The following is a 24,404-nucleotide window of genomic DNA, read 5'->3' as shown; positions in this document are numbered from 1 at the left end:
CAACAATTACTAAAAATCAATTGGTAGTTTTTCTAAAATATTGACATCTGATATTTCAGAATAATGTAAGAATGCTTGCCACATAAATAGGTAATGTAATATTAACATGATTTCTGAATTGCTAGCGTCAAGTTTAGCATAAACCAAGAATACATGCAAGTGCTTCTTGACTATATCATAAATGCATATTACCATTTTTCTTTTCAATAGCTGTGTTATCAGTCTGACATTCAAAAAATGTATCACCTACTGCACAGATAGACCTTAGCACTAATTTTTATCACATTGAATTAGGTTTGTTTTTCTTTGAACTAGTGTATTAATTCCAGAATGAAAATAATGTACCATATAATAACTAATATGTAAAAAAATGTAATTTTGCAAGCATAGCAAGTGATGAACCTTGCACTTTATGACAAGATTTCACACTATGCAGCTCAGTTATTTCTGGTCGATTCCTTCATTCTGCAACAAAAAAATGTATTAGTTTTATTATATTTACCCAATTATGTAAATGGATCGGTACATAATTTGTACAAACTTTATTCCTCATTTCTGTTACACTGTTTTTTTCTTTTTTGTTAAAAAAAAACATCAGCTACAGCTGTCCACTGTTTCTTTTTGCATGGATTCTTTATAGGACAGCTACAAATTTTGAAGTATTTTTGCTTGTAAGTTGCTTTGAGTTTGTTTAATAGTGAACTGTAAAATGTTTAAATTGTATTTCAATTATATAGTTCATGTATATATTTCTATGAGAATACACATATTTCATTCCATTAAAAAGGGCCCAATCAATGGGAGGGTAATTCTTTGAAATGATCATATTAATTACCTAACAAGGTGATAATTTTAGTTATAATAACAGTAATACTAAAATAACTGATCCTAATGTTACATAATATTACGAATCAGGAAACGGTGACAGGGAGAGCACAAAATTAGGATAAAAACTCATTAGGTCGTTGTGCATCTTGAATTAAATTCAAGGGCTTCTTTAATTACTGTATGTGGAAAGAGAAGGTAATAAGCAATTTTGAAAATTTTGTTCTGAGAAGATATACAAAAGAGGAAATTTTTGGAAAGCGTTACATAAAAAAGTAATTTTTTGAGTAAAAGAAAAGTTACATGACAGTGATCAGTTAATTTGGTAGAAGGGCAAGCTACAAACTTCTGCTTATCAGCTGAGTATCATTACCATTACTACTGTTATTATGAATTAGATGAAAATAATAGGATTATTTTTGTAGGGATATTGCATATTTTTACCTTCATCTGGGTTCACTGGGCTGGTCTAGTGGTTAACTCGTCATCGCAAATCAGTTGTTTAACAGCTGATTTCTGAAGTTGAAGGTTCTGAGGTTCAGAAGTAAAAGTTGCTTTTATATGATTTAAATACTAGGCAGTGAATACCAGTATACTTTGGTGGTTGGAGTTCAATTAACCACACGTCTCAAGAACATGGTTGACCCGAATCTGGACAAGACTGTACCTCATTTACATGTCATATATATCATTCTCATACTATTGGACTGTAGGGGGTTGCTTATAGTTCAATAGTTGAACAGATCGCAACATACACATTAGTAAAAATAAAATCTGGGTTCACGCTCAGCATGTTATTAGTAATAAACTTCCCCCTAATGCTAATGGCCAGCAGAACATACCAACAGCCTTGTAAAATAAATTGTAGTTTGTAATAGATTTAAATCTAGGCACACTTTTTAACTTTCATAGAGTTCATCAAATCTAAGGAATACACCAATTGACTGACCAGTTAAATTAATAACATACTGGAAATAATATATCAAAATTACTTACTTTTAAAACTTGACCACGTATTGGTACCAATTTATAATCATTACACAATAATTTAGCACCGAGTCCTGTACAGTTAAAAACTACGTCATATGTTTGAAATAAATCATCAAAGGATGAAATATTGCCCTTCTCAACTTTACCACCTCCTTTTTTAAATCTGTAACATTAAATTAAAACATTTAATATAACATTGTTATATTGTTACAGTAAAGTCATCAAAACATTTTAAGAAAGAAGGAAAAAAAAGAGATTAAATTACCTACCTACTAACTGCCCATGGTAGAAACTGTCTGCATTCAATAAGCAATGTTGAAAAATAAGCTCCATATTTCCAATCTCCAGGACAAAGTTTTAATTCACTTCTGGTAGCTGGTCTGTACACAGGTACAAGTTTTTCAAGATAATGATTCTGTAAACAAACAAATTAGATATAAATCGCTTTTAATAATCCTAATAATTATAGTTATTGTTTTCAGTAACTTTTGATGAGAATTCATCTACATGTATGTTTTATATCATTAAGTATTTACAAAAAATAAAACGCACCTACATTCTGTCTGCCAAATCGCAGAGGAAATGAGGAAAGTGTTCATTATGTACATGATATTTAGCCTATAATATTGAGATAAACTTTATTATATAACCATAAAAATAAAATAAACAAAAATTCTGTTCACTTTCTCAATTTTAATAGAAACTGATCAAAGGAGAACTACTAGACTGATTTTACATTACAACTGAAAATTTTTGAAAACGGTGACTGAATTTTCCTTTTTGAATTCTGTATAAGTATTAGAGTGATAATAGTATGAATTATGTTGCAGCAATTGATAAAAACAAAAAAAAAAATCACAATTACTGTCAAACGAATTTTCAGTTTTTATCAAAAATATCACCGTTAATAATAATTACTGATTCACAATCCATAACTTCAACTGTTAAAAAACAACCTCATAGTACTGAAGTCCCTGCCAAGTCATCATGCAAAAGTTATGGAATTAAATTTTAACATCTGCTCAGAAACGTTTGATTTTAATTGGCTGATTATATGTAAAGAACTGTTTTTCTAATAAACACCTTTTTTATGACTTCAGAAATGTTAAACATGTATTTTAATGTGGAAGGTGAAATGTTAGGTGAAAAAATACCATACAGTGATGAGAATTAAACCAGACACGACCAATCTAGAAGAGTTTCAGGTTTGCTTTCATAATCTTTGAAAATCATTTGGTGAAAAGTTTACATATCATGAAGATAAATTTTTATAAGATAAAAAATACATTAACTCATATAAGATTTATTATTACAGGGTAACCTTATAATCCACTATTATACTCTACAGCTAGATTTTTCTTTCACATCAAGCCATATTAGAAAATTTACTTATTGTATATATACTCCTCCATGATTAATTAAGCTGTGCAGGGGTTTCTTAATCCTTTCAAAGGAAATAAATCTGGAAATAAGAACTATTAAATAAATAAGAAGTTTAACTGTTTAATATTAATGTATTTACCTGAACATTTGATTGGCTGATGCTAGAAAAAATGTAACCTCCCACTTCTTTTATCCCACATCTTTCAGGAATTAAATCACTGTAATGCCTATAAGCATCCTCAATCCACTTTCTACACAGAATAACAGATGTAAAAGGCACAATAAATCAAATTAATAAAATCCTACCATATTAAATTACTATAATTAATTTAATAACTGCATTCTTTCAGAATAACCAAAATAAACAATGCAACACACTGTATTAATGCACACACAGCATCGCACTGTAACTAATTATCTGGAATGAGCTTTACTAACCCCTAATGTTCAATAATGAAAGTATTGTTTTGATAACATAATTACTTTTATGCCATACTATTATTTTTATGCATCACACAACAAATTCATTGCTCTTGTAAGTTTTTATGGACGAAAAATCAAGAATATCATGATTGTGAAACTACAAACAAATAATAACATTGTAAATAAAATAAAAAACAATCATACAACATAATTAAAAGGCAAATGCCATGAAAGTACACAAAAGAATTTTGCTATATTGTGGGCATATGGAAATAACATATGAAGACAAAAATAAAAATACAAATGGAGTAAAGTAAGATTAAAATAAAAATATAGGAGAACACCAATACGGATATGTTGTTCAATGTGTAACTTTGCGTAAAATTAAATCTATATGTATGTATCACTTGTTTATTTTCTCTGTTTTTTTGGAGGAAAATAACCAGAGATGAAAATTTGTTAGGATTTAATTTTTCTAAAGTCAATCTTTTCAAGACCCATATCCTTCTGTACTAATATATATTGTATATAATCCAACTTGAGCCACCTAAGTACAGAAATTATAAATTAAATGACACTTATCTTATTTTTTCATATGTTTACAAGAGTGCTTTCATGATAACCCACATCTTCAGTTGTAATTTACTTTTTAAGTGTTTATATCAAACTACATATATTTTGTTATTACTAAAAAAATGATTCTTCACAATAAACATAAAAAAAAAGAATAAATAAATTTAAAAAAATATATATATATATATATAAATTGAAAATGATAAGATTATACTCAAATACAATTAAATATAAAATTGTTTATATATATATATACATGAACAATTTTTTATAAATTAAAATTGAAAAGAAAATGTTTATATATATTTAATTGTATTTAATATGTAGTTTGATATAAAAACTTAAAACGTAAATTACAACTGAAGATGTGGGTTATCATGAAACCATCTAGTAATTATATGAAAAAATAAGGTGTAATCTACTTAATTTAAAATTTCTGAATTTATGTGGATCAACTTGGATTATATATACAATGGTACTCATATATATATATATATATATATATATATATATATATATATACAAAACACTATTTCTGTAACTTATAAAAAATAATTAAAAATTAGTTGTATCTTCAGACTTTTAATATGATTACGTCAAAAAATATGAATATAATTATTTCTGTAGAATAACAAGTATTAAAACACGTAATAAACGAAACTGAAATTATAATCTAATCACCTAGTAATATCGATAGAAGGACCACAAAAACTTGTTCCTGGACGGAAGAGTCCAGCAGCTCCATCACTAGTAGTATCTTGGTTAAATTCATTAGCAATTACAGTAATATCAGCAGAAGGTAAAATGTTCTGTAACTCTAAAGCTGATGTCAAACCAACTATACCAGCTCCAGCAATACCAACTTTTAAAATACCCATCTACAAAATAAAAATACTAATTATGTAAATACAAAAGTGTAGTGAATACATAATCATAATGCTTGGAGAAAGCAACCCAATTAGTCTCTCTTGTTGTCAGATACTTAACATATAGATAGATAATATAAAATAAATTAATGTACCACTTCCTTTTAAGAAAAAAATTATTATGTATATGCCTATAATCAGTCAGGGAGAGTAAAAAATTAAATTGAATGTTTAATTAAAAATATACAATTTCGCTACCTTTTATTATAAAATTTTAGTTGTTCATTAATTACATTATTATTAGTTTTTTCTTTTACTAAATTTTAAGTAATAACAGCTAGATTCATTATGCATAAATAAAATCCCAATATAAGAATACACTAAAATTACAACCATGTAACCTTCAACGATCTACAAATTTAGTTTATTAAACTTGGCTTCTACTATTGCTGTTTAATTTAACACTACACTTCAATTTCCAGGATATTATTTCATGAGATCTTTTAAAATCACCAGGTTGTAAAATTACAGTTTATTATTAATGCCCTTAACCAGGGCAAATTATTATTAGTATTTATTTATTATTATATGTAAATTTTCCAGTAAGTGACATAACTTTATTTTGATTTATTTCTAAAATTGACATATCTTGTATCTTTGAAATGATTTATTATTATTGTTACGTTATTTCCATGGTTTAACTCTTTCCGTATGTATTTGAGTCTCATGCAATCTTGAAAACATTTTTAAAACTTTGGCTTAAATAAATAAAATTTATAATGTTATATAAAATAACAGAGCTTTAAATTATATAAACAATAACAATGAATTTACAAAGAATAGTAAAGTTTTGATTAAAAAAATTGTGCCATACTTTCTAAGTGCTTTTTTATTTTTATTCCAGTTCCATATGATTTAAATTCAATTGAATTTAAATTCAATAAATGTATAATTTTGATATAGTTCTTCTTTTAATACATGAACTTTGCAAAGAAAAAAGAATACAAATTCTTAAATGTAGTTTGTTTAATCTATATGAAGTGAACCACCCAAAATATTTTTGGTTGTTTCACCATTTTTAATTTTTTTATGTTATTCCCATACATATTGACAATTCAAAACAGATATTTTTCTATTTTTATCCCAGCCAGCTTGTGAGTCACGACCAGTTGCTAGGATTTGACTTAGTAGACATTAGCATAAACTTCAATATCTTTGGAATGGATTATGCTACAACATTGCAACATACACCATTTTTTTATCAGATTTTTCTCTGCAATTTGGATGTTTTACATTAAATGCCTTAATAAGTTCTAATAAAAAAATAACCTTCAAAGACTGATATCGAAATTTAATAAATTCAACTTTTTAGAGCTTACATTTGCAATGAAGGGGGAAATATCCAAGTTGATGTTTTTTATTATTATTGCATATACTACCACATTCACTTTTGCTATAGTAAGAACACTGCTAAATGTTACTTTTTTTACAAACTTTTTAAAGTTTGAAGTTGGATATCTCTGGTTATTAATTCAAGTCATGAATTTTCAAAAACAGAACATGATCAGTCAGTGCTGTTAACCTCTTACAGTGTGGATGTATTACTATTTTCCAATGAAAAATAGCCTTATGATGTGATTAATTAATTTTTTTATTATTAGATCTCCTGCTCTCATTTATTATTTGTTTTTTAAATTAAAATGGATGACTATTGTTCCACTGAACAAATAGTAAGTGAAGTGTGCCATAAAGCCTTTTATGCACCAATCTAAAAACAACTGAAAACAGTCAGGTGATTTTTTATGAAAATTTAGAAAAATTAATTAAATTGAGAGTGAAAGATTAAGTTTCTTTAGTCTGTGAGTACATGAAAAAATATATTTAAGCACAACCTTCTTTTTGGAAAATACAGTTCTGATCCACTTAACAGCTATAAGAAACCAATCAATAAGGACTTAAGAGAAATAAAGCTTCAATACCTTTCTTTGTTAAGTAGCACCGATGAATCTCTTGTGGGTATAACTCCTGGAAAATCCCACTGCTCAAATTGTTATTAAAAATGTCTATTTTACATACAAAATCAATAGAAGTATATGATAGCATGTGATGAGAAAACTATTGATTAAGTTAAACAATAGTTTGAAAATGATAAACACAGTAAAATTTGTCCAGGTAAAAAAGATTAAGTGATTATAAGTGGAATAAAATAAAAGTAGCAAATCTTAAAGGACTCTTAATTAGTTTTTAAAAATGCTCATCCAGAATGTACAATAGATAGATCTTAGTTTGTGAATTAATATCATACTATTTTTTAAATTATACAAGTGGTGTATTTTAGCTGGGTCAACAGGTACTCATGTGTGTTTGCATTTATCATCAAAACATCAAACTGATGACTGCTGACACAAAACTCAATGTTAATCATAAGGATTTACTTGATGTAATAGTGTGTGTCAGTAATAATTATAGTTGTATGATGAGTTTGTGTAAAAAAGTCCTGTTAAACAAACTGCTCTTGAAATGTTTAAAAATTGATAAACAGGACGGGGCTGAAATGGTGATATAGTTATACAATCTCAAGATGAATATTTTGAATTGTTGATTGAAAAATGAGAAAAACTGAAAAGTCATCATTACATTTCCAAAATTCAAGTTTTCAAAAGATAAGAAAGTTTTTCTGAAACTGATTTCATAACTTTGGCTGACTTTGTAGAGAATTTCACATATGTAATCCAGGATAAAATTCAAAGGTACGATTGGGTATATCCAATTGTTTTGAAATTTAAAGATGAAAAGAGTAAAATCCAAATTTGTAACCACAAAATGGATTTGGATTAGAAGCCAATTGGTATTTTTTGTACCTTATCATGAGTAAAATACCTGCAATGTAGTAGGAGGCACAACAAAGTGCAAAGAAAGTAAAGCTAGCTTACAAGCACAACAGCAGATCAAATCTTCACTTTCATAAATTTCAGAGTTGTAGAGAACATAATTAGGTGCTACACAACATCAAAAATGGACACTGACGAAGATCATAAAATTATGTTCTTAAATTGGAGATAAATGACAGCGACAGCATGATGGACAGTGGTGGTTCACAAATATTGTGCAAATAGGTTAAAAATACAATGATGTGTATGTACACTTTTATCATGCTGCAGGACCTAGAACTTATTTCACAAATTTGCTTGGGATCGAGTTTTAGTTCTAACTAAAAATATTTTAAGGAAACTATGTGTTTGAACTTACCGGAGTGGCAGGGAAATCTCATTCAATTTTATATAAACTGTCAGAAGAAATAACAATATTCCTGATTAGTCATTAAAATTATAAAAAACAAAAAAAGTAACTTTATTTTAGTTTTGTGATTTTGACATAATTTCAACAAAATAAATTTCTGATAAAGTTTATGTTAGTTTTATTAGACTAAATCATTTCAAAATACACCTTTAAGGTGTACCTTTAATTTCTGTATAATGTAAATACAAATCATGAAAATTAGTACTGTCTTAAAATTTCACATATTAATACCTAAATCATAAATTTAATTTTTAAGTCATGAAAAGTTTTTTTGGCCTGCATGTTAAGATTAAGGTAATATTTTTTATGAATTATAAATAATGAATTGTGTTTTTTTTCCAATTTAAAGAGGGTTTTCATGAAAACTTGTACAACTGTATTGTTAGGCCTAATAATGGGTATAATGGGCAAATTTAAGGTTAGTTACACAAATATGCATTAATTGTAAACTTGGTTCAGAATCAAATAACAAAGTTGAAATTTTAATTGAGGTTGCTCTTCTATATATGTATAAGGGCTGTCCAGAAAGTAACTTACATTTTAGATAAAAAAATCAACCAAATAAAAAAAAAGAAATTTTATTATATACATTTGAAAGGAACAATCTTAAACTATTTTTCTACACAGTTGCCATTTAAATTGAGACACTTACAATGATACACAAACTTTTCAATTCCTTCTCTGTAGAAATCTGCTTACTTACATTTTTGGCACCCAACTTGCAGAAAACTTGTGATAACCAAGCTTCCCCAATACAATTTCATGCAGTAAACTTTGTGAAATTTGGGGGAAATGAATTGAGTTTTTGTGAGAAATAATGCGGCGTTTTTCAGAAATTTTATTGTTGATTTTCATCGTCAGTTCATCAGTCACAAGGCTAGGCCACCACTGTGGTCCTCATCATGAACACTGGTGCAGCCATTTTTAAACTGAATGCACCACTGCCTCGCTCCACCTTCACTCATTACTCCATCTCCATACACCTCTCAAAGTTGCCGATGAATTTCAGTTGGTTTGAGGTTTTTTGTCAGTATAAACCTATCACTGAAAGTACCTCACAAAGTTCCTCACGGGATTTTCTATTGAAGCGCATCAATAATTCATAATGAGCAAAGTAGAAAAATCACAGACCACATGCTATGACAGCTTGATGCGTACTGAATGTAGAAATGTTTTGACACCAAGTTGGTGGATCTATCCCCTTTCATTTTTCTGTTTAGCCTCCAGGAATTGCCGTTCAGGGATTACTTCAGAGGATGATATGTATGAGTGTAAATGTAAGTGTAGTCTTGTACAGTCTTAGTTCGACCATTCCTAAGATGTGTGGTTAATTGAAACCCAACTACCAAAGAACACCGTTATTCACTGTTATTCATCTAGTATTCATATCCACATAAAAGTAACTATGTTTACTAGGACTTGAACGCTGGAACTCTTGACTTCCAAATCAGCTGATTTAGGAAGCAGTCACCACTAGACTAACCCAGTGGGTTTGGATCTATCCCCACCCATCTCCACACTAGGCACAAACATAAGTTACTTTCTGGACCGTCCTTGCGTATTATGTGGAAAAATTAAATTTTTTTTCTCAAGCCATACTAGAGATATCAAGCCTCAAACTTTCAAAAATTCATAAAAAAAGAAAGGAAACACTGATCAATGTTAATACTCGAGCTATGGCAAGTATGGTACCATACCTAATAATAAAAAACTGACTAATATTTCACCCCTTAACTGCAAATGTAAGCTATAAAAGGTGGAATTTGTTAAATTTTGATATCAACTCAGGAGATAACTTTATAGACTCAAATTAAAAAAAAGAATTTGATGAAAAAAATGGTGATGTCGCAATATTTTATCATAATTCAGCCAAAGATAATTAATTTTTTGCTAATGGCTGCAAAGTCAAAAATTAGCATGTGTTGGGAATGGCCACCATTCACAAACAAGCATAATTAATTAATATTGCTAGAAAAATTATTACTTTATGGTAATTCTTTAATGTGTCTATTTTTATTTATTAGCTTAGGTGTTCTTATTAGAAAGAGTCTATGTAATACTTCAGATTCTGGAAATCATTACTTAAAATTTAGTTTACACTAAATTATTTAAACAATTAATAAAGTTATGATTATACGTGTACTACTGTTATCTGGTCAATATATGATTCTTCTATCTGGGTTTGGTTAATTGCAGTGAATTATTAGAAATGCATAATATTGCCAAACCATAAGGGTTACCGATCAACAATTAACGAAATGGTGATGCAAGCAAACATCAATCTTGTAAAAACATATAACACTGTGAAAATTCTGAAAAACATATTATACAAAACAAATAATACTTTCATTTCTAAAGAAAACAAATTTCTGTACTTCTCTAAAATTCTTAGGAAAAGAGATTACTGGTTAAAAAAATACATTTTTATTTTAGAATATTGTAAAATGTAACCAACACTCAGAATCTTACAATTTAACAGTAAAAGTTGTAAACAATGTATAGTTTAAAAACATACCCACTATCTGAAATGGATTTAATTAAAACACCTGGTTCTTTAACAACATTTAAAAAGAAGCACTGAAAATGGATAATAAAAGTTACATCTGTAAATTCATTAACAAAATAGTCTTAAGTAGAATAAATCACTTAAACAATAAGCACAAATTTATATACATATTCAAGAATCTAATTCACATACAGTCAAAGTAAGAATACTTTACTAATTACAACCGATAATATATAAAATATCATTGTAATAAAAATGCTAATGCAAATGCTGTATTTTATTTCAATACTCTTAACAGAACAAAAGAATATTTCGTAACAGGTATAGAAATCATACCAGCATACAAGAATTAGGATAAAAATAATTACATTGTTAGATTGCTATACATACTTAACATAACACATATTCCAGACTAAACACAAATTATTAAAAGGTGAGCATTAAAAAATAAATATTTGATTATTTATTATAACATTAATCTTTACTTTATGGGGCAGTAATATTATATTTCTATTTATAAAAATATAATAAATATTCATTAAGATTTTTATCTCACTCTTTAAATATTATCGGCAATGAATAAAGCATTTAAATTACAACTTATCTTTATTAAAAAGATAACTTTATGGTTTAACTGGCAAAGTTTTAGAAATAAATAACGCAATTTAATTCTCAGTCATGCTGTACAAACATGCATAATTTTATTAATTTTAACTTTTTTTTTAAATGTAGTTCCTCTGATTGTCTTGTAATTTTTTCCAGAAAACTCTAGTAGATATTTTTTAAAACAAAAATGTTACATTATCTACCTAGACAATTAAAAATAATTTTCTTTTTTTTGTCATCATTGCTTAATATTAGACATTATGATATAACAATATCATAATGAAATATAGCCTGATGTCATTCTTATATCCAAAGTATTTTTATGTAAAGATTTAAGAAAATCAATTTTAAAACTTAAAATTGAAAAAATTATACATAGCTCACTCATCTCTTTTTTATAGTTAAGCGAGTCAGTTATTGATGCAGAAACATTTGACAGTTTATTGGTAACTTGCTCACTTCTTCTCTAAATAAAAGTAATTCACACTAAACTTTGAAAACCCAGTCAACTTAAACAAAATCTGTAATAAGATTTATTTCTCTGATCAAACTACAATCTCTGAATAAAGTTGATCAAAATTTTTTTTTTTGAAAACAATAAAACAGTTATTCCTGTCAATGCAAAAAACCTCTTAACTTTAAATAACTGCAACAATATAAGTAACTGAGATAATAGACAACTGGAAATTACTTTATCCCTGATATCCCCTATTAAGCTTGGCAAGAGCGCTTTTTATTCTTGAGAATGGCGTTGTATTTTCAGAGAGAGTTACGTTTCACATCAGGTTACCTTTACTGCTCAGTATTTATTTATTTATTTATTTATTCACATGGGTGTAACTACCATACAATTACAGTCATAAACTTATTTTTTATAATGTCTTATATACTCATTACCTTTAATGTTATTCTTCTAATTTTAAAATATTATAAGTTATTCTAATCAAGTCTAACAAATTTTTCCGAATCTTATCGAGCAAATACCAGAATTAAAATTATAAAACTTTAAAATAAAAATCAATATGTTTGCTACTGTGGCTTTTATATACGTAAAAACAAGTTTTGTATGTATTACAAATAAGTTAAAAAATATTTTCAAATTTTCTACTGGGTAAACCACAAAACTTTTGATTTCAAAAATATTTTTGTAGTTTACATCTAAGGGATCTGGAAGAAATTTACTGAAAGGAGACCATCACAGAAGACTTCTACAAAACAAAAAACTGATCATTGAATTCATGGTGAATTTATAGTGAAAAGGAGACCTTGAACATGCATATAATAAGTACATAGATACTACACTTTCATACAACAAACATACGAGGTTAATAAAAAATATATGTGGAATTTAGTTTTTCAAAAAATCTTTATTCATAAATATTGATTTTGTCACTTTCAAAGCTCCTCTTCAGATATAATATATTTGTGCCAATTATTTTTCCAATTGAAGGACTTCTGGAATGCAATTTCCAACATGGCGTTTAGCTCCTTCAGCAATTCTGTCTTTATCTCGTCAATGCAGGCAAAACATTTGTCTTTCATGGTTTTTTTTTTGGCTTGGGGAATAGGAAGAAGTCACTGTTGTTTTTGACTAAAAATTTACAAACAAGCAGTAAAATGTGAGCAGATGCATTATTGTGGTGCAATTGTCATGAATTGTTTTGCTACAAATCTGAGCTTTCTTTTTATTGCGTCATGAAAACGACATAGAAGTTCTGGGTAGTAAATCCTTATTGACTCTCTGATAGTGATTCAGCAATTGTCCATAACCATTTTCTTCCCTTTTTTGATGCCATCAGTTGTTGATGTGCTAGGATGTCCAGGAGCTCATCATCTTCAATGCCTTCACAACCATCTTGTAAATGTTTGTACCACTTGTAAATGTTTGCTTTATACATAGAATTGGCAAAAGCAACATTCAACATTACCAATGTGGTGCTGCACTTTATTCCAATCTTAAAGCAAATTTAATGCAAATTCTTTGTTCCACTTTTTCCATAAGTTGAAAATCGCTGACCATAAATAAATAATATATATAAAAATATATATATATATTATAAATAATATATAAATATATATATATATATATATATATATATATATATATATATATATATATATATTTATATGAAATTAATCTTTTTAAGATTCACATTATTTCTCAGTACTGTTATATAACAATTCATAAAAAATCAAATCACCCTTGTTTTCACAAAGCTATCACATATACAAATATGATTAATACAGCAATCAAATAGACAAATAATAACAAAGAAAAGTTTAATAATGAAATAAACATATAGCAGTCGAAAAAGGTTATGATACTACTCGTACTTTTTAATAATATCTATAAAAAACAACTATGAAACACAATAACAACCTTACAACCAATACCATAATAAGACAAAAGAGTGAAAAATATACATAAAAGTATTAATACACTAATACTATCATTAAAAACATGAAAATTCACAAAAAAGAAATATTTAAACTAGCATACAAAACCACATAATAAAATACTTAAAGAACAACTAATAATAATAATAAAACAGACAACCTGTGTGGAATTTATAAAATTAAATGTAATGATTGTCATTATATTTATACCAGAAAAATAAATAGATCCTTTAAAACTAGATTTCTTGAACATTATAGAAACTACAAAAATAATATATTAGATTTATCTTTATGGCAGACCATCTAATAAACAATAAACATTCTATTTCTGATATTAACACAAATTTAGATATATTAGAAATATAAAAGATGACAAAAAATTAAATACATTAGAAACAAAATTTCAATTTGATAAACCGTCAAACCGTGTCTGAGGGAGATTGTTTTATAAAAATTGCACAGATAGTAGCACTCATTTAAATTAATACACAATTTTCATTATTTTAGTATTTTTATTTTTAATTTTATATTATGCAATAAGGGAATTATTTCAATCATAATTGAGAATGCAAGATCCTGGGACAGTACTTTCATGAAAAATTAAAGTAAGATATGTCTTACCTCAATATTCTGTATTAGGTGGTTTTTATCTAATATATGAGAGCAAGTGAGTGAGAGATTTACAACCTCCCATAAAAAAATAAATAGCAATAGTTTTATTCTCATCTCTTATAAAGTACGTATTTCTAACAAAATTTTGTTGTAATTTGGTACTTAAAATTTTGTTGTAATTCTTGCAAACTTAAAATAAAATATACACATACATATATATATATATATATATATATATATTATATTGATGTAATAACAATGAAAGGAAATTACCTAACATATTCTTGATATATTATGATTTTTAGATCATAAAAGAATATGAATTAGGTACTCTTGAGGAAATCCTGTATGGGAATTACCATCTTTATGTGAAAATTGGAATTATAATAAAAGGGAATTGTTTACACTGGGTGTTATATTAATATGTAATTTTTCAAGAGAGAAAAAATACATTTAATTCTGAGATAAATTACTTATTTTTGGAAACTTTTGATATAATCCTCTTTGAGTAGACACTTTTTTAATGCCGATTTATACCTGGTAATTAATTTTACTTGTTTTATGTCTGCAGGAATTTTATTGAAAATCAGAAGTATGATAAAAATCACATAAAATCTCTTTGGTTTGATGTTGCGTGTTTGCATGTTGTAAGCAATGCAAATGAAGTTCTGTTCCTGCTTACCACTTTTTAAATAAAACATTACAAGGATCTTAAAAAATATAAATATCGAAGAAGTTCCATTTATCTTAAAGAAGAGCTACATTTAGTTCTTCTAATTTCTAAAACTTTCTGTTACAGCAATTAAGAAAATTACTTATCTAATTAATATTGAAGCACTAAGATGACTTCCCAAAGAATGAGACTAATATTTTACTTAATATAAAAAGTTAATTAGCATAAAGTCAGTACACTAAGCTGTGCTAAAAAGTGTTTTTTATTCAGTAATAAAATAATAATAATGTTATGTTAGATGTTACCATGTAAAAAAATCTCAAATATAAATAATATGTACACAATTGTATGCATTTAGTTTGTTTTCTATCTGTACATTATGCATTTAAGATTGTGTTTAACTTTGTTCTCATAACTTCATTAATATTCACTCCAGTTTTAAGGTCAACTAATGTAGGGTTTCAATCTCTATGGTTTAGGATGGAGTTTGGTTTTACTTTTTATAATAAAAATATATTTAATAATAATAATATATGTGCACTTTCAAGTTCAAACAATATAATTCACTTTTTTTCTGTTTCTTTTAGAAAAATTTTCGATACTCCAACTTGTTAGTTATAAATCAAAGGAAAGTGTTGCACTCCTTTAAGAAACTGAGAGTAATTAACAATTGTCTCCAAGATGTTTTTTTTTTGCTGAGGGTAACTGAAATTTTAATTGATAACTAATAAGGAAACATTCTAAACATTCTTGGAAATACACTCATACAATACCATGGATCTCAAGTACTCATATAATAACTACGAGGTGTGATAAAAAAATACGGTGAATGAATTTTTAAAGCGGCAACTGCCGACGCTACATCCATATGCTGTAATTTGTCCAATAGCATGATCAACTGAGACAGGCAGGGACAAGTTGTAACACGTTCGAGCTTGCCAGTCAGCTGCCAGAGCCGCTGAAGTGAGGTCATGGATTTTGAAAATCGTGTGTCAATTTGCACGGAGTTGAAGGGTCATCTTCATGCAGATCCGGACTTCATGGCCAAAATTGTAACTGGAGATGAAAGTTGGGTCTATGGCTATGACCCTGAGACCAAAATGCAGAGTTCCCAATGGAAAACCAGTTCATCTCCTCGCCCTAAAAAGGCACGTCAGTCAAAATCCAACATCAAGGTCATCCTCGTTTTTTTCGATAGTGAGGGCATAGTGCGATCAGAGTTCATTCAAAGGGGAACAAGTGTAAACTCTGAATTTTATAAGGGTGTACTGCAACGTTTGCGAAATGATGTACAAAGAAAGCGACCAGAAAAATGAACCAATGGCTTCCTTCTTCACCATGACAATGCGCTGTGTCACATCTCCCTTCTCATTCCTGAGTTTTTGGCCGAAAAAAGTGTTCCTGTCTGTCCACATCCGCCATACTCACCGGATTTAGCACCATACGACTTTTAGCTCTTCCCAAAAATTAAAACTGTGCTTAAAGGAAAACGTTTTGACACCATTGCTGACATTGAGAGGGCCACGACCGAGCAGCTGAAAGCCCTTCCGAAAGATGCCTTCCAGAAATGCCTCCAGTCATGGCGTCAACGTTGGGATAAGTGCATTGCTAGCCAAGAATAGTACTTTGAAGAAGATTAAATCGAATTCTATGTAACCTTTAAAAAATTATTTACCGTATTTTTTGATCACACCTCGTATATAAAATATAAACCTGAAGATGTACAGACTGGAAAAACAAGTACTGTGAAGTAGATCAGGATATTAGTATCATACTTGATGGCAGCTAGATAGATGGAAATACTCTGATTACAGCCAATACACTTTACAGGCTGTACAGAAAGATTCCAAATTGCATGACAATCTTGGGAGATAATGCTCCCAAAACCAAAAATACTAAAATGAGATAAATAAAGAAAAAAAGTAAAAATCTTCAGCAAGTTTTGGCCAGTGATACATTCAGTCCTGCTTCTGCTCCCTCTATGAAATTAAACCATATTAAAATTTCTTGGGGTACAAATCGAGGGGTAAATTTGATGTTTCTGTAATGAATAAATGGTCCCTGACCTCTATTCACTTAGGTTTTAAGAATAACAAGGTAAAACACAAACTTTTTTTGTCAGCATCATTATTATTCCAAACAGTAGCTCCAGCTTCTATTATATGATGTCTCAATTTTTCTTGTGTGCCAGTACAAGCTGAATAAACACTTTTACAAGGAAAAATTCCACTGGTGTGAGATTGGGAAATTGAGGTGGCCATTTTACTGGTCTGTTTCGACCAATCCATTGCCTATTAAATGTGCTATTTAAATGATTCACCACATTACAATAATAATGAAAAGGTGAACTATCATTGAAAAACCACATCTGCACTTTATTTGCAAGTTAAATATCTTCCAAGAATTCTATCAATATCTGCAAGATTTGTTTGCAAAAAATGCAAGTTCCGCTCTCCATTGAGCCTTGGCGATATGAAAAAGGAGCCTATGAGATTATCACAAAGAAGATCACATCACACATTAAATGAAAAAAATGCATTGGAAATGACTTGAAGCAGTCTCATGTAGATTTTCTTCTCCCCAAGGGTAAGCGTTTCGATAATTTACAATGCCATTTCTTATAAGACAGGATTCATTAGTAATTAGAATATTACTTAGGAAATCAGGATCATGTTTACATTTTCTAATTAACCATCAACAGAATTTCATCAGCTTTTCAAAATCAGGTGACAATAACTCTTGTAAACGTGATATATGGAATAGGTATAATTGTTGCTCCTGTAACATTTGATACACACTTGATTGCAAAACATGAAAGCAATCTGACAACCTTCTGGTGTGTGAGGTGGAATATGCTTGTACCACATTCAATGTTGCTTCTTCAGTGTTGGCATTTCTCACAAAATGTTCACGACCAGCATTGAATCATTGTGGTTTAAGCATACCTGCCTCTAGAACTCGCCTCTCCAAAAGCCTCAAATGTTTTACCATCTGGTACTCTTTGATCTGGATAAATTTCCCGATATCCACGCACAGCAGCCAAATAATTTTTATTTAGTTTATCATAAATTAACAACATATTCATCAACTCTTCAAATGAAAACAAATTTATGGTATCACAAATTGTGAATGACTGACAGAACAATAACAGCACAAACACTGCTCAAATGAATATTCAAATGATAGACACTTAATTGTTTCAGCTGTTATTGTCAAACTATGAAACACTACAGAAAATTTTAATATGTTTTAAAATGATGTCTTTGAAATTTATTTTTATAATTTTTAGCATTTGTATGTATATTTTTTGTTTTATAATTGTATCACTTTTCTGATTCAGTTTGGGTGTTTTGTTTCTAATTAAAGTTGAACTTCTCAAATTTGTGTTTAATTTTAATAGATGTTATTTACATCAAGTTTCTCAGAATTAGATACTCTACAACAAAAGTAAAAAATGACTTAATTTTAACCTAAAAAAGTGTATTTTCTGACAAAACCTTTTCGTGTTTTACTCTGTTTTTCTTAAAGCCTAAATAGGTCTAAGACCACATTTATTAAAATTCTTAGATAAAAAATAGAGGGAAGCACTAAATTTTTACCTCAATTAGTACCCAAAAAAGTTTAGTATGGTTTAATCTCAGAGAGGGAGCAGAATGCAGGGCTAAATGTTTCGCAAGCTGAGACTCGTTAATGAACCATTTTCTAGCTATAGAATCATTTTTAATCATTTTTTTCTTAATTTTGGTTATAGAATTATTTCCCAGAGATTACCATGCAATTTGGAATCACCTATATATATTAATTAAAAATAATATAACCTAATAAAAAATGTTAAATTAAATAAATTGTTAAAGTGCAAGACTGTATGTGTGTGTGTGTGTGCATGCGCATGTGATCTGAGTAGTCGCTTTTTCAAAACAAGTTTACTAAACCAAGCTATACAAATATAATGACATTTTTCCCTTAAAAATAAATATTATTGTTTCTTATGTAATATATATAATGTATTAAAAAGAATAAGGCACAGTTTTACCCACTAACCACAATAATACCAAGGATTACCAAACCTACACAGGTCCTACTACCATTAACGGGTAGGTGGCTAGCTAAAAATCAACAGAACACCACCATGAAAAAAGGATTCAATTATAAGATGAATAAATAGTGAGAACAGAACAATTTACCCACAGACCAACTATAAAACATGAAAAACAAGGGTTTTAAAGCCCATACAGATATTGATCCAAATTACAATTCCTGGAAGATAGAATGGAAGCACCACAGTACTTATTAATTTAAATCAACCAGCTCAAGTATATCCTACAAGAAATTGATTTATTCCTTCAAACACCAGAGAGCAGCTTGAGAATGTTTTCTTAATTATTGATGGCATATGGAAGAATACTGTTTAACTAAAAACCATTTTTCTTCAAACCCTACATGAAAGTTAATAAAATAAAATTTAAAAAATCTAAACTGTCAATAACACAATATTAAAACTACAAACTAAATGTTAAACTACAAATGTTAACTATGTTAACTACAAATTAAATGTTAAAACATTTATTAATCTATTTTAATCAGACAATGAAGCAAGTACAATGAAGCAGGTACAAATTAGCGATCAGTTCATGACTGAAAAAAAATCATTAAATAAGGAAGTTGCTAATTGTTTTTTCTATTGACTAAGAAAATTTTAATTTAGCACTGTATTTAAGATATATATTGCTTACACTATGAAAAATTATTTTAAATTCACAGAAGTTACACATAAAACACAGTTCACATCAGGCATGTAGCCAGAAAACTGACAGTTCATCCAAGGTTAAACTGTAATATAACAAGACCTACAGTTAAATTAACTGTAATTTATATCAAACAGTGAATTAAGATAAAAATTAATATACAAACAATTTCAATAGTAGAGTAAGAAAAAAACACATATTAATGAAGCAAGATAATAAATTACTCTATAAACAATATGACAATATTACTAATACATACGTATATCATTTTATTACCTCATGGATTAATATACTTCAAAATAAACAAGTAATAAACAAATTATTAAAATAATTATAGAAGAATTTTAAGCAAATAAAATAAAATTGAGTACACAGTACTGTTTTTTAATTAATTACAAACTAAGTCAAAAGATAATTTCATTTTTTTACATTTTGCCTACACGAAATTAAAAAGGCTTCTTTTGTGCACTAATATAACATCATAAATGAGGATAGAATTGGAGACTAATATTGACAAAATTATTAATCTGCCTGTACAATGCTATTTAGGCCGATCATAAAAACTGACAATGGACAGAGCTGAAAGCGAAATTCATATAACAGTTCAACAGACAATATATGTAATTTACCCAATGAATATCTTGATAATCTCTTAATCAATTAACACCTGAATTAGCAACAGATTAGGTGTAGTAGTTTTAAACTGGTATGCTGAAAGCTAATTTAACATACGATTGGTAAAACCACTTCCTACAACACCAATAATATAAATAAACTGATTAGAATTTTACAAACTACTAGAACAAACAGAGAAAGGGTGCTCTCTCAAGAAGTAAATGTAAAATGTTAAGTTTTAAACAATAAATATCCTTTCTTGAAGATGAAATATTCCTTTCATATTTGTATGCTAACCTATATCACACAACAAACATTCTTAATTCAAACTTGCTTTTGCTTTATAGTTTATCTTCATCAAAGAGATCAAAGGGTTAATCTTCATTAAAGGTATGATTCTTTTATTTCATCTTCCTTTAACGGTTCTTTTGTAAATTTCTCCAGATTATTACAGTGGAAGATTTCTAATATCACAGACACAAATGCTCTGGAAGTAATTCAAGCTTTCTTGTCATTATAAGTTGGTATTTGACTAAAAATAGCAACCCATACATAGTGTAATTATAAATAATCTGATTCCATATTAATATTAAAAGTGTTTTTCATGAGACCAACTAAAATATTAGGTCCTTAGGGGAGAAAAACAGACATTCAGTAATTTCAGAGCCTTGCTTCCTTATACTTAGCAAAAAAATACTGTTATTTTTTAAGATCTTATTTTCTTATTTTTAACAAAATGTTTCTTGCTTTTACATTTCTTTTTAAGTTTTTTTTTTTTACATAGTGCTATTTTTTTTAAGACCCATATTGTGTTTTAATCAGACTTTTTAACAAAATGTAAAGTAAAATTTAAAAATAAAAAATGCTCAAAAAAATCGAAGATTTTTAAAGAGTTTTAGAAGTAAGCCTCAAATTTAAAATTACAATATACTACTCCTTAATTTGGCATTGGTTTCAGAAAATCAAAATTGAATTTTGATTTTCTATTTTTATTTTTAAAAAAAGATTTAAATTACATATGAAAAATATTTCAAATATTTTCATAATATTTGCTCAACAAATCAGAACAGACTAATCCACACTTCTCTTTAAGAAGTTCATAAAATTAGTGCAAACCAACCGCAAGTAAATCCTGGATCCTCTCAAATCGGTTCTGAAAGTCCCCTTCAAATCTGAAAATAATCTCATAAATTTCCAAAATATAATAACTATGAAAATTCTTGATAACTGTTGATTGTATTTTTTAATTTTTTAGCTGTACTTAATTGATACTAGTGATAATGTCACGTTTATTTAATGTGATTATCTTCAGTGTTAAGCTTTTTTGTTTATTTCTTTATATTTATTATATCATTACAAACACTAGATTAATAATATACACATCTAGACAATATTAATATCCTTAACAAGTCTGAGTACTAATAAAATGTTTTAGGTACTTCATAGATTACTAATTTTAATTAGTCAAAAATATTGATAATGAAAATATACAAGATATGAATAAAAAATTATGTTTCACACGTGGCACAAAAAAAAATTAACAGATGTAATGCTTATGTGTTAACTATGATGAGTAAGCTGCAACTTGTAATGGAAGACAAAACTAAAAGCTACTTAGGAAGTAAAAAAAAATCATTTAAAATAAATGTAATGAAAAAATAACAATGAAATAATAGTAATATATGGAGCAAGGTTAAGATAAGCAATTAAGAAGTGGAGGTGTAAAAAATAAAAGCAATAAATGTTGAGAAGATGGTTGTTATAAAACCAGATTAATGGCAAGAGGTTTTGTGTAGAAAATTGGATTGTATCTCAAATGGAGAAATAGTCCTATTAAAGTAAGGCAAGTAATTGGCTATATGAATTGCAGTAAACATCAAATTATGAGATTTGAAATAGAACAAATAAGAAAACTTATTTTTTCAATGGAAATTTTCTGAAAATAAAAGCAGGAGAAATTACATAAGGCTTACACACAATTACAAAAAATTATATAAGGCTTAAAACAAGATATATGGTTTATATCTTGGTAAAAAAACCTTTGTCAATTTGAAGGATCTTTTGGATGAATAGATTCACCCAGCACAGCCACAGAGGCTTTCAGAGGAGACCTTGAGCTTCCCTCTAAGTGGAGGTACTTATTTTATACAAAGTAAGTACAAAGAGTTGCTTTGAGGATAGATCATCCTTTCTTATCATCTACTTTATTTTCTGGTACCCAATTTTTGGTTCTAGATATATTGTAACTCTTATGTCTGTACTCAGACAAATTTAAGTAGTCTTTATTGCAATAAAGTCTACTTAATACTTCTTTATTTCTTGAGTGTACTCACCAAACATGAGACCAGATTTATATTGGCAGGATAAATATCACAATACTAAAAGTATAATATAAAATACACTTAAGGATCAATCGATAAATATAATATTACACTAAACATCAAGACAAACAAGACAAAAATTAAATTATTATTAAATTATTTAATTAGATTAAGTGGCATTGGTTTAAAAAAACTTATAAATATACTATTTATTTAGATTAAAAACACTAAATAAAAACCATGTCTATGTAATAGTTATCTTTGCAATTTTTCAACAACTATCTCTGCTAGTTACAACCAACAATGATTTTAGAAGTTTTTGTTAAATTTGACTGTTGCAACTACTTTCAATAAAATGACCAGTACTTTTAATTGTATAAACAGATAGGTTAATGGTAATCAGTATAAAAGAAGAAAAAATGCTTGGATATTACTTTTAAAAGGAACAAGTATATAATAACTATTTAACAGAATCTAATGATTCTAACTGAAGAAACAAGGGTCACAAACATCTATAAGCTTCTAATACATTTCTAGCTTCATAGACCAACATTTTGATAACTTGAATTGATGGTGTTTAAGTCTTAAAAGACATCAGTTAAAGTTAATATCGTAAACACTTAAATTAGAATTTGCAAGTGATCTTGAACTATTATCCTGTTTAAAATAAATACTAACTAATGGCATATAAATAAAAATAAAAAGGATTCATTTTAGCTGTCGTTCAGCATAATGATTCTGTATATGTAGATTGTTTCGGCTTATTAAAAGATTACTGATATTGTATACACATAACTCAACTAAAGTTCAGCATACAAATTAAATATTTATGTCCTCACTTTTTGAATACTATTAATCCCATAATTTCATTTTTCAGATACTCATCTAACACCATAAAAGAAAAAAATCAAGGTACCACTGCTAGCAGTAATTTGGCATAAGCTGCAGTGGTTGAAGTAAAATAAGGAAAACAATCTAAAATCTAAGCAAATCTAAAAATGAACTCAAGTTATATCTCTTCAGCAAATATCACACAGCAGAACTACATGCAAGGTTTATACCCTGAGAAAGCAACTTCTTAAAAAACTTTTAATGAGAGGAAATGAAACTTCCTAAGAATTTTTTTTTTTAATTCCTGGATTAAGAGGATGTAAATTTTTTCCCTGTTTCACTGATATTCTTTGCTGGACTGCAATCTCTTAGAGCACATCATAAAAAAATTGATTCTACAAGAGGATGTCAAACCTTCCTTTGGGGTCTATAAGCCTTATACCCCAAGAATTCCAACTTTTCCTGCGATGAAACCGTTTTAGCTTTCTTTGGCGCACTTTCATCTGCTGTTTGGCTAACTGTTTAGTCTCAGATGAGCAATGGTGAATGCATATTTCTTCTACTGTTATAAAATGCTTAAGAATCATGTTCAAATGCAATTTTGGTCGGTATTATCAAACATAGTAGCCATCAAGCAAAAGCCATTTTCATACAAAAAACATTATGTAATCTTTTATTACAGAATTATGGAAAACTTTTTACGATTTCATCAGTCATAGCAGTTTTTTGGTGTCCCGA

General features: G+C 28.2%; 1 protein-coding gene across 6 annotated transcripts in view; it reads right to left on the bottom strand.

The window, feature by feature from the left end:
• The window catches only part of Daao1 (D-amino acid oxidase 1), a 37,954-nt gene that overhangs the window by 7,512 nt on the left and 6,038 nt on the right, over nt 1-24,404 (bottom strand). For 3 of the 6 annotated variants that reach the window (XM_075368270.1, XM_075368272.1, XM_075368268.1), the window contains 4 exons: nt 4,876-5,072; nt 3,338-3,449; nt 2,085-2,230; nt 1,822-1,978 (listed from right to left, as the gene is read on the bottom strand). In XM_075368270.1, the coding sequence (XP_075224385.1) occupies nt 1,822-1,978; nt 2,085-2,230; nt 3,338-3,449; nt 4,876-5,072 (612 nt within the window). Of the gene's footprint in view, nt 1-1,821; nt 1,979-2,084; nt 2,231-3,337; nt 3,450-4,875; nt 5,073-10,875; nt 10,939-19,887; nt 19,974-21,634; nt 21,656-24,404 lie in introns of those variants that run through there. The other 3 variants (XM_075368271.1, XM_075368267.1, XM_075368273.1) reach the window with 3 other exon arrangements.

This window comes from Lycorma delicatula, chromosome 6 (genome assembly GCF_047948215.1).
Source record: "Lycorma delicatula isolate Av1 chromosome 6, ASM4794821v1, whole genome shotgun sequence".
NCBI lineage: Eukaryota > Metazoa > Arthropoda > Insecta > Hemiptera > Fulgoridae > Lycorma > Lycorma delicatula.
The sequence above is the reverse complement of the archived record's forward strand: the minus strand, read 5'-3'. Positions and strand labels throughout refer to the sequence as shown.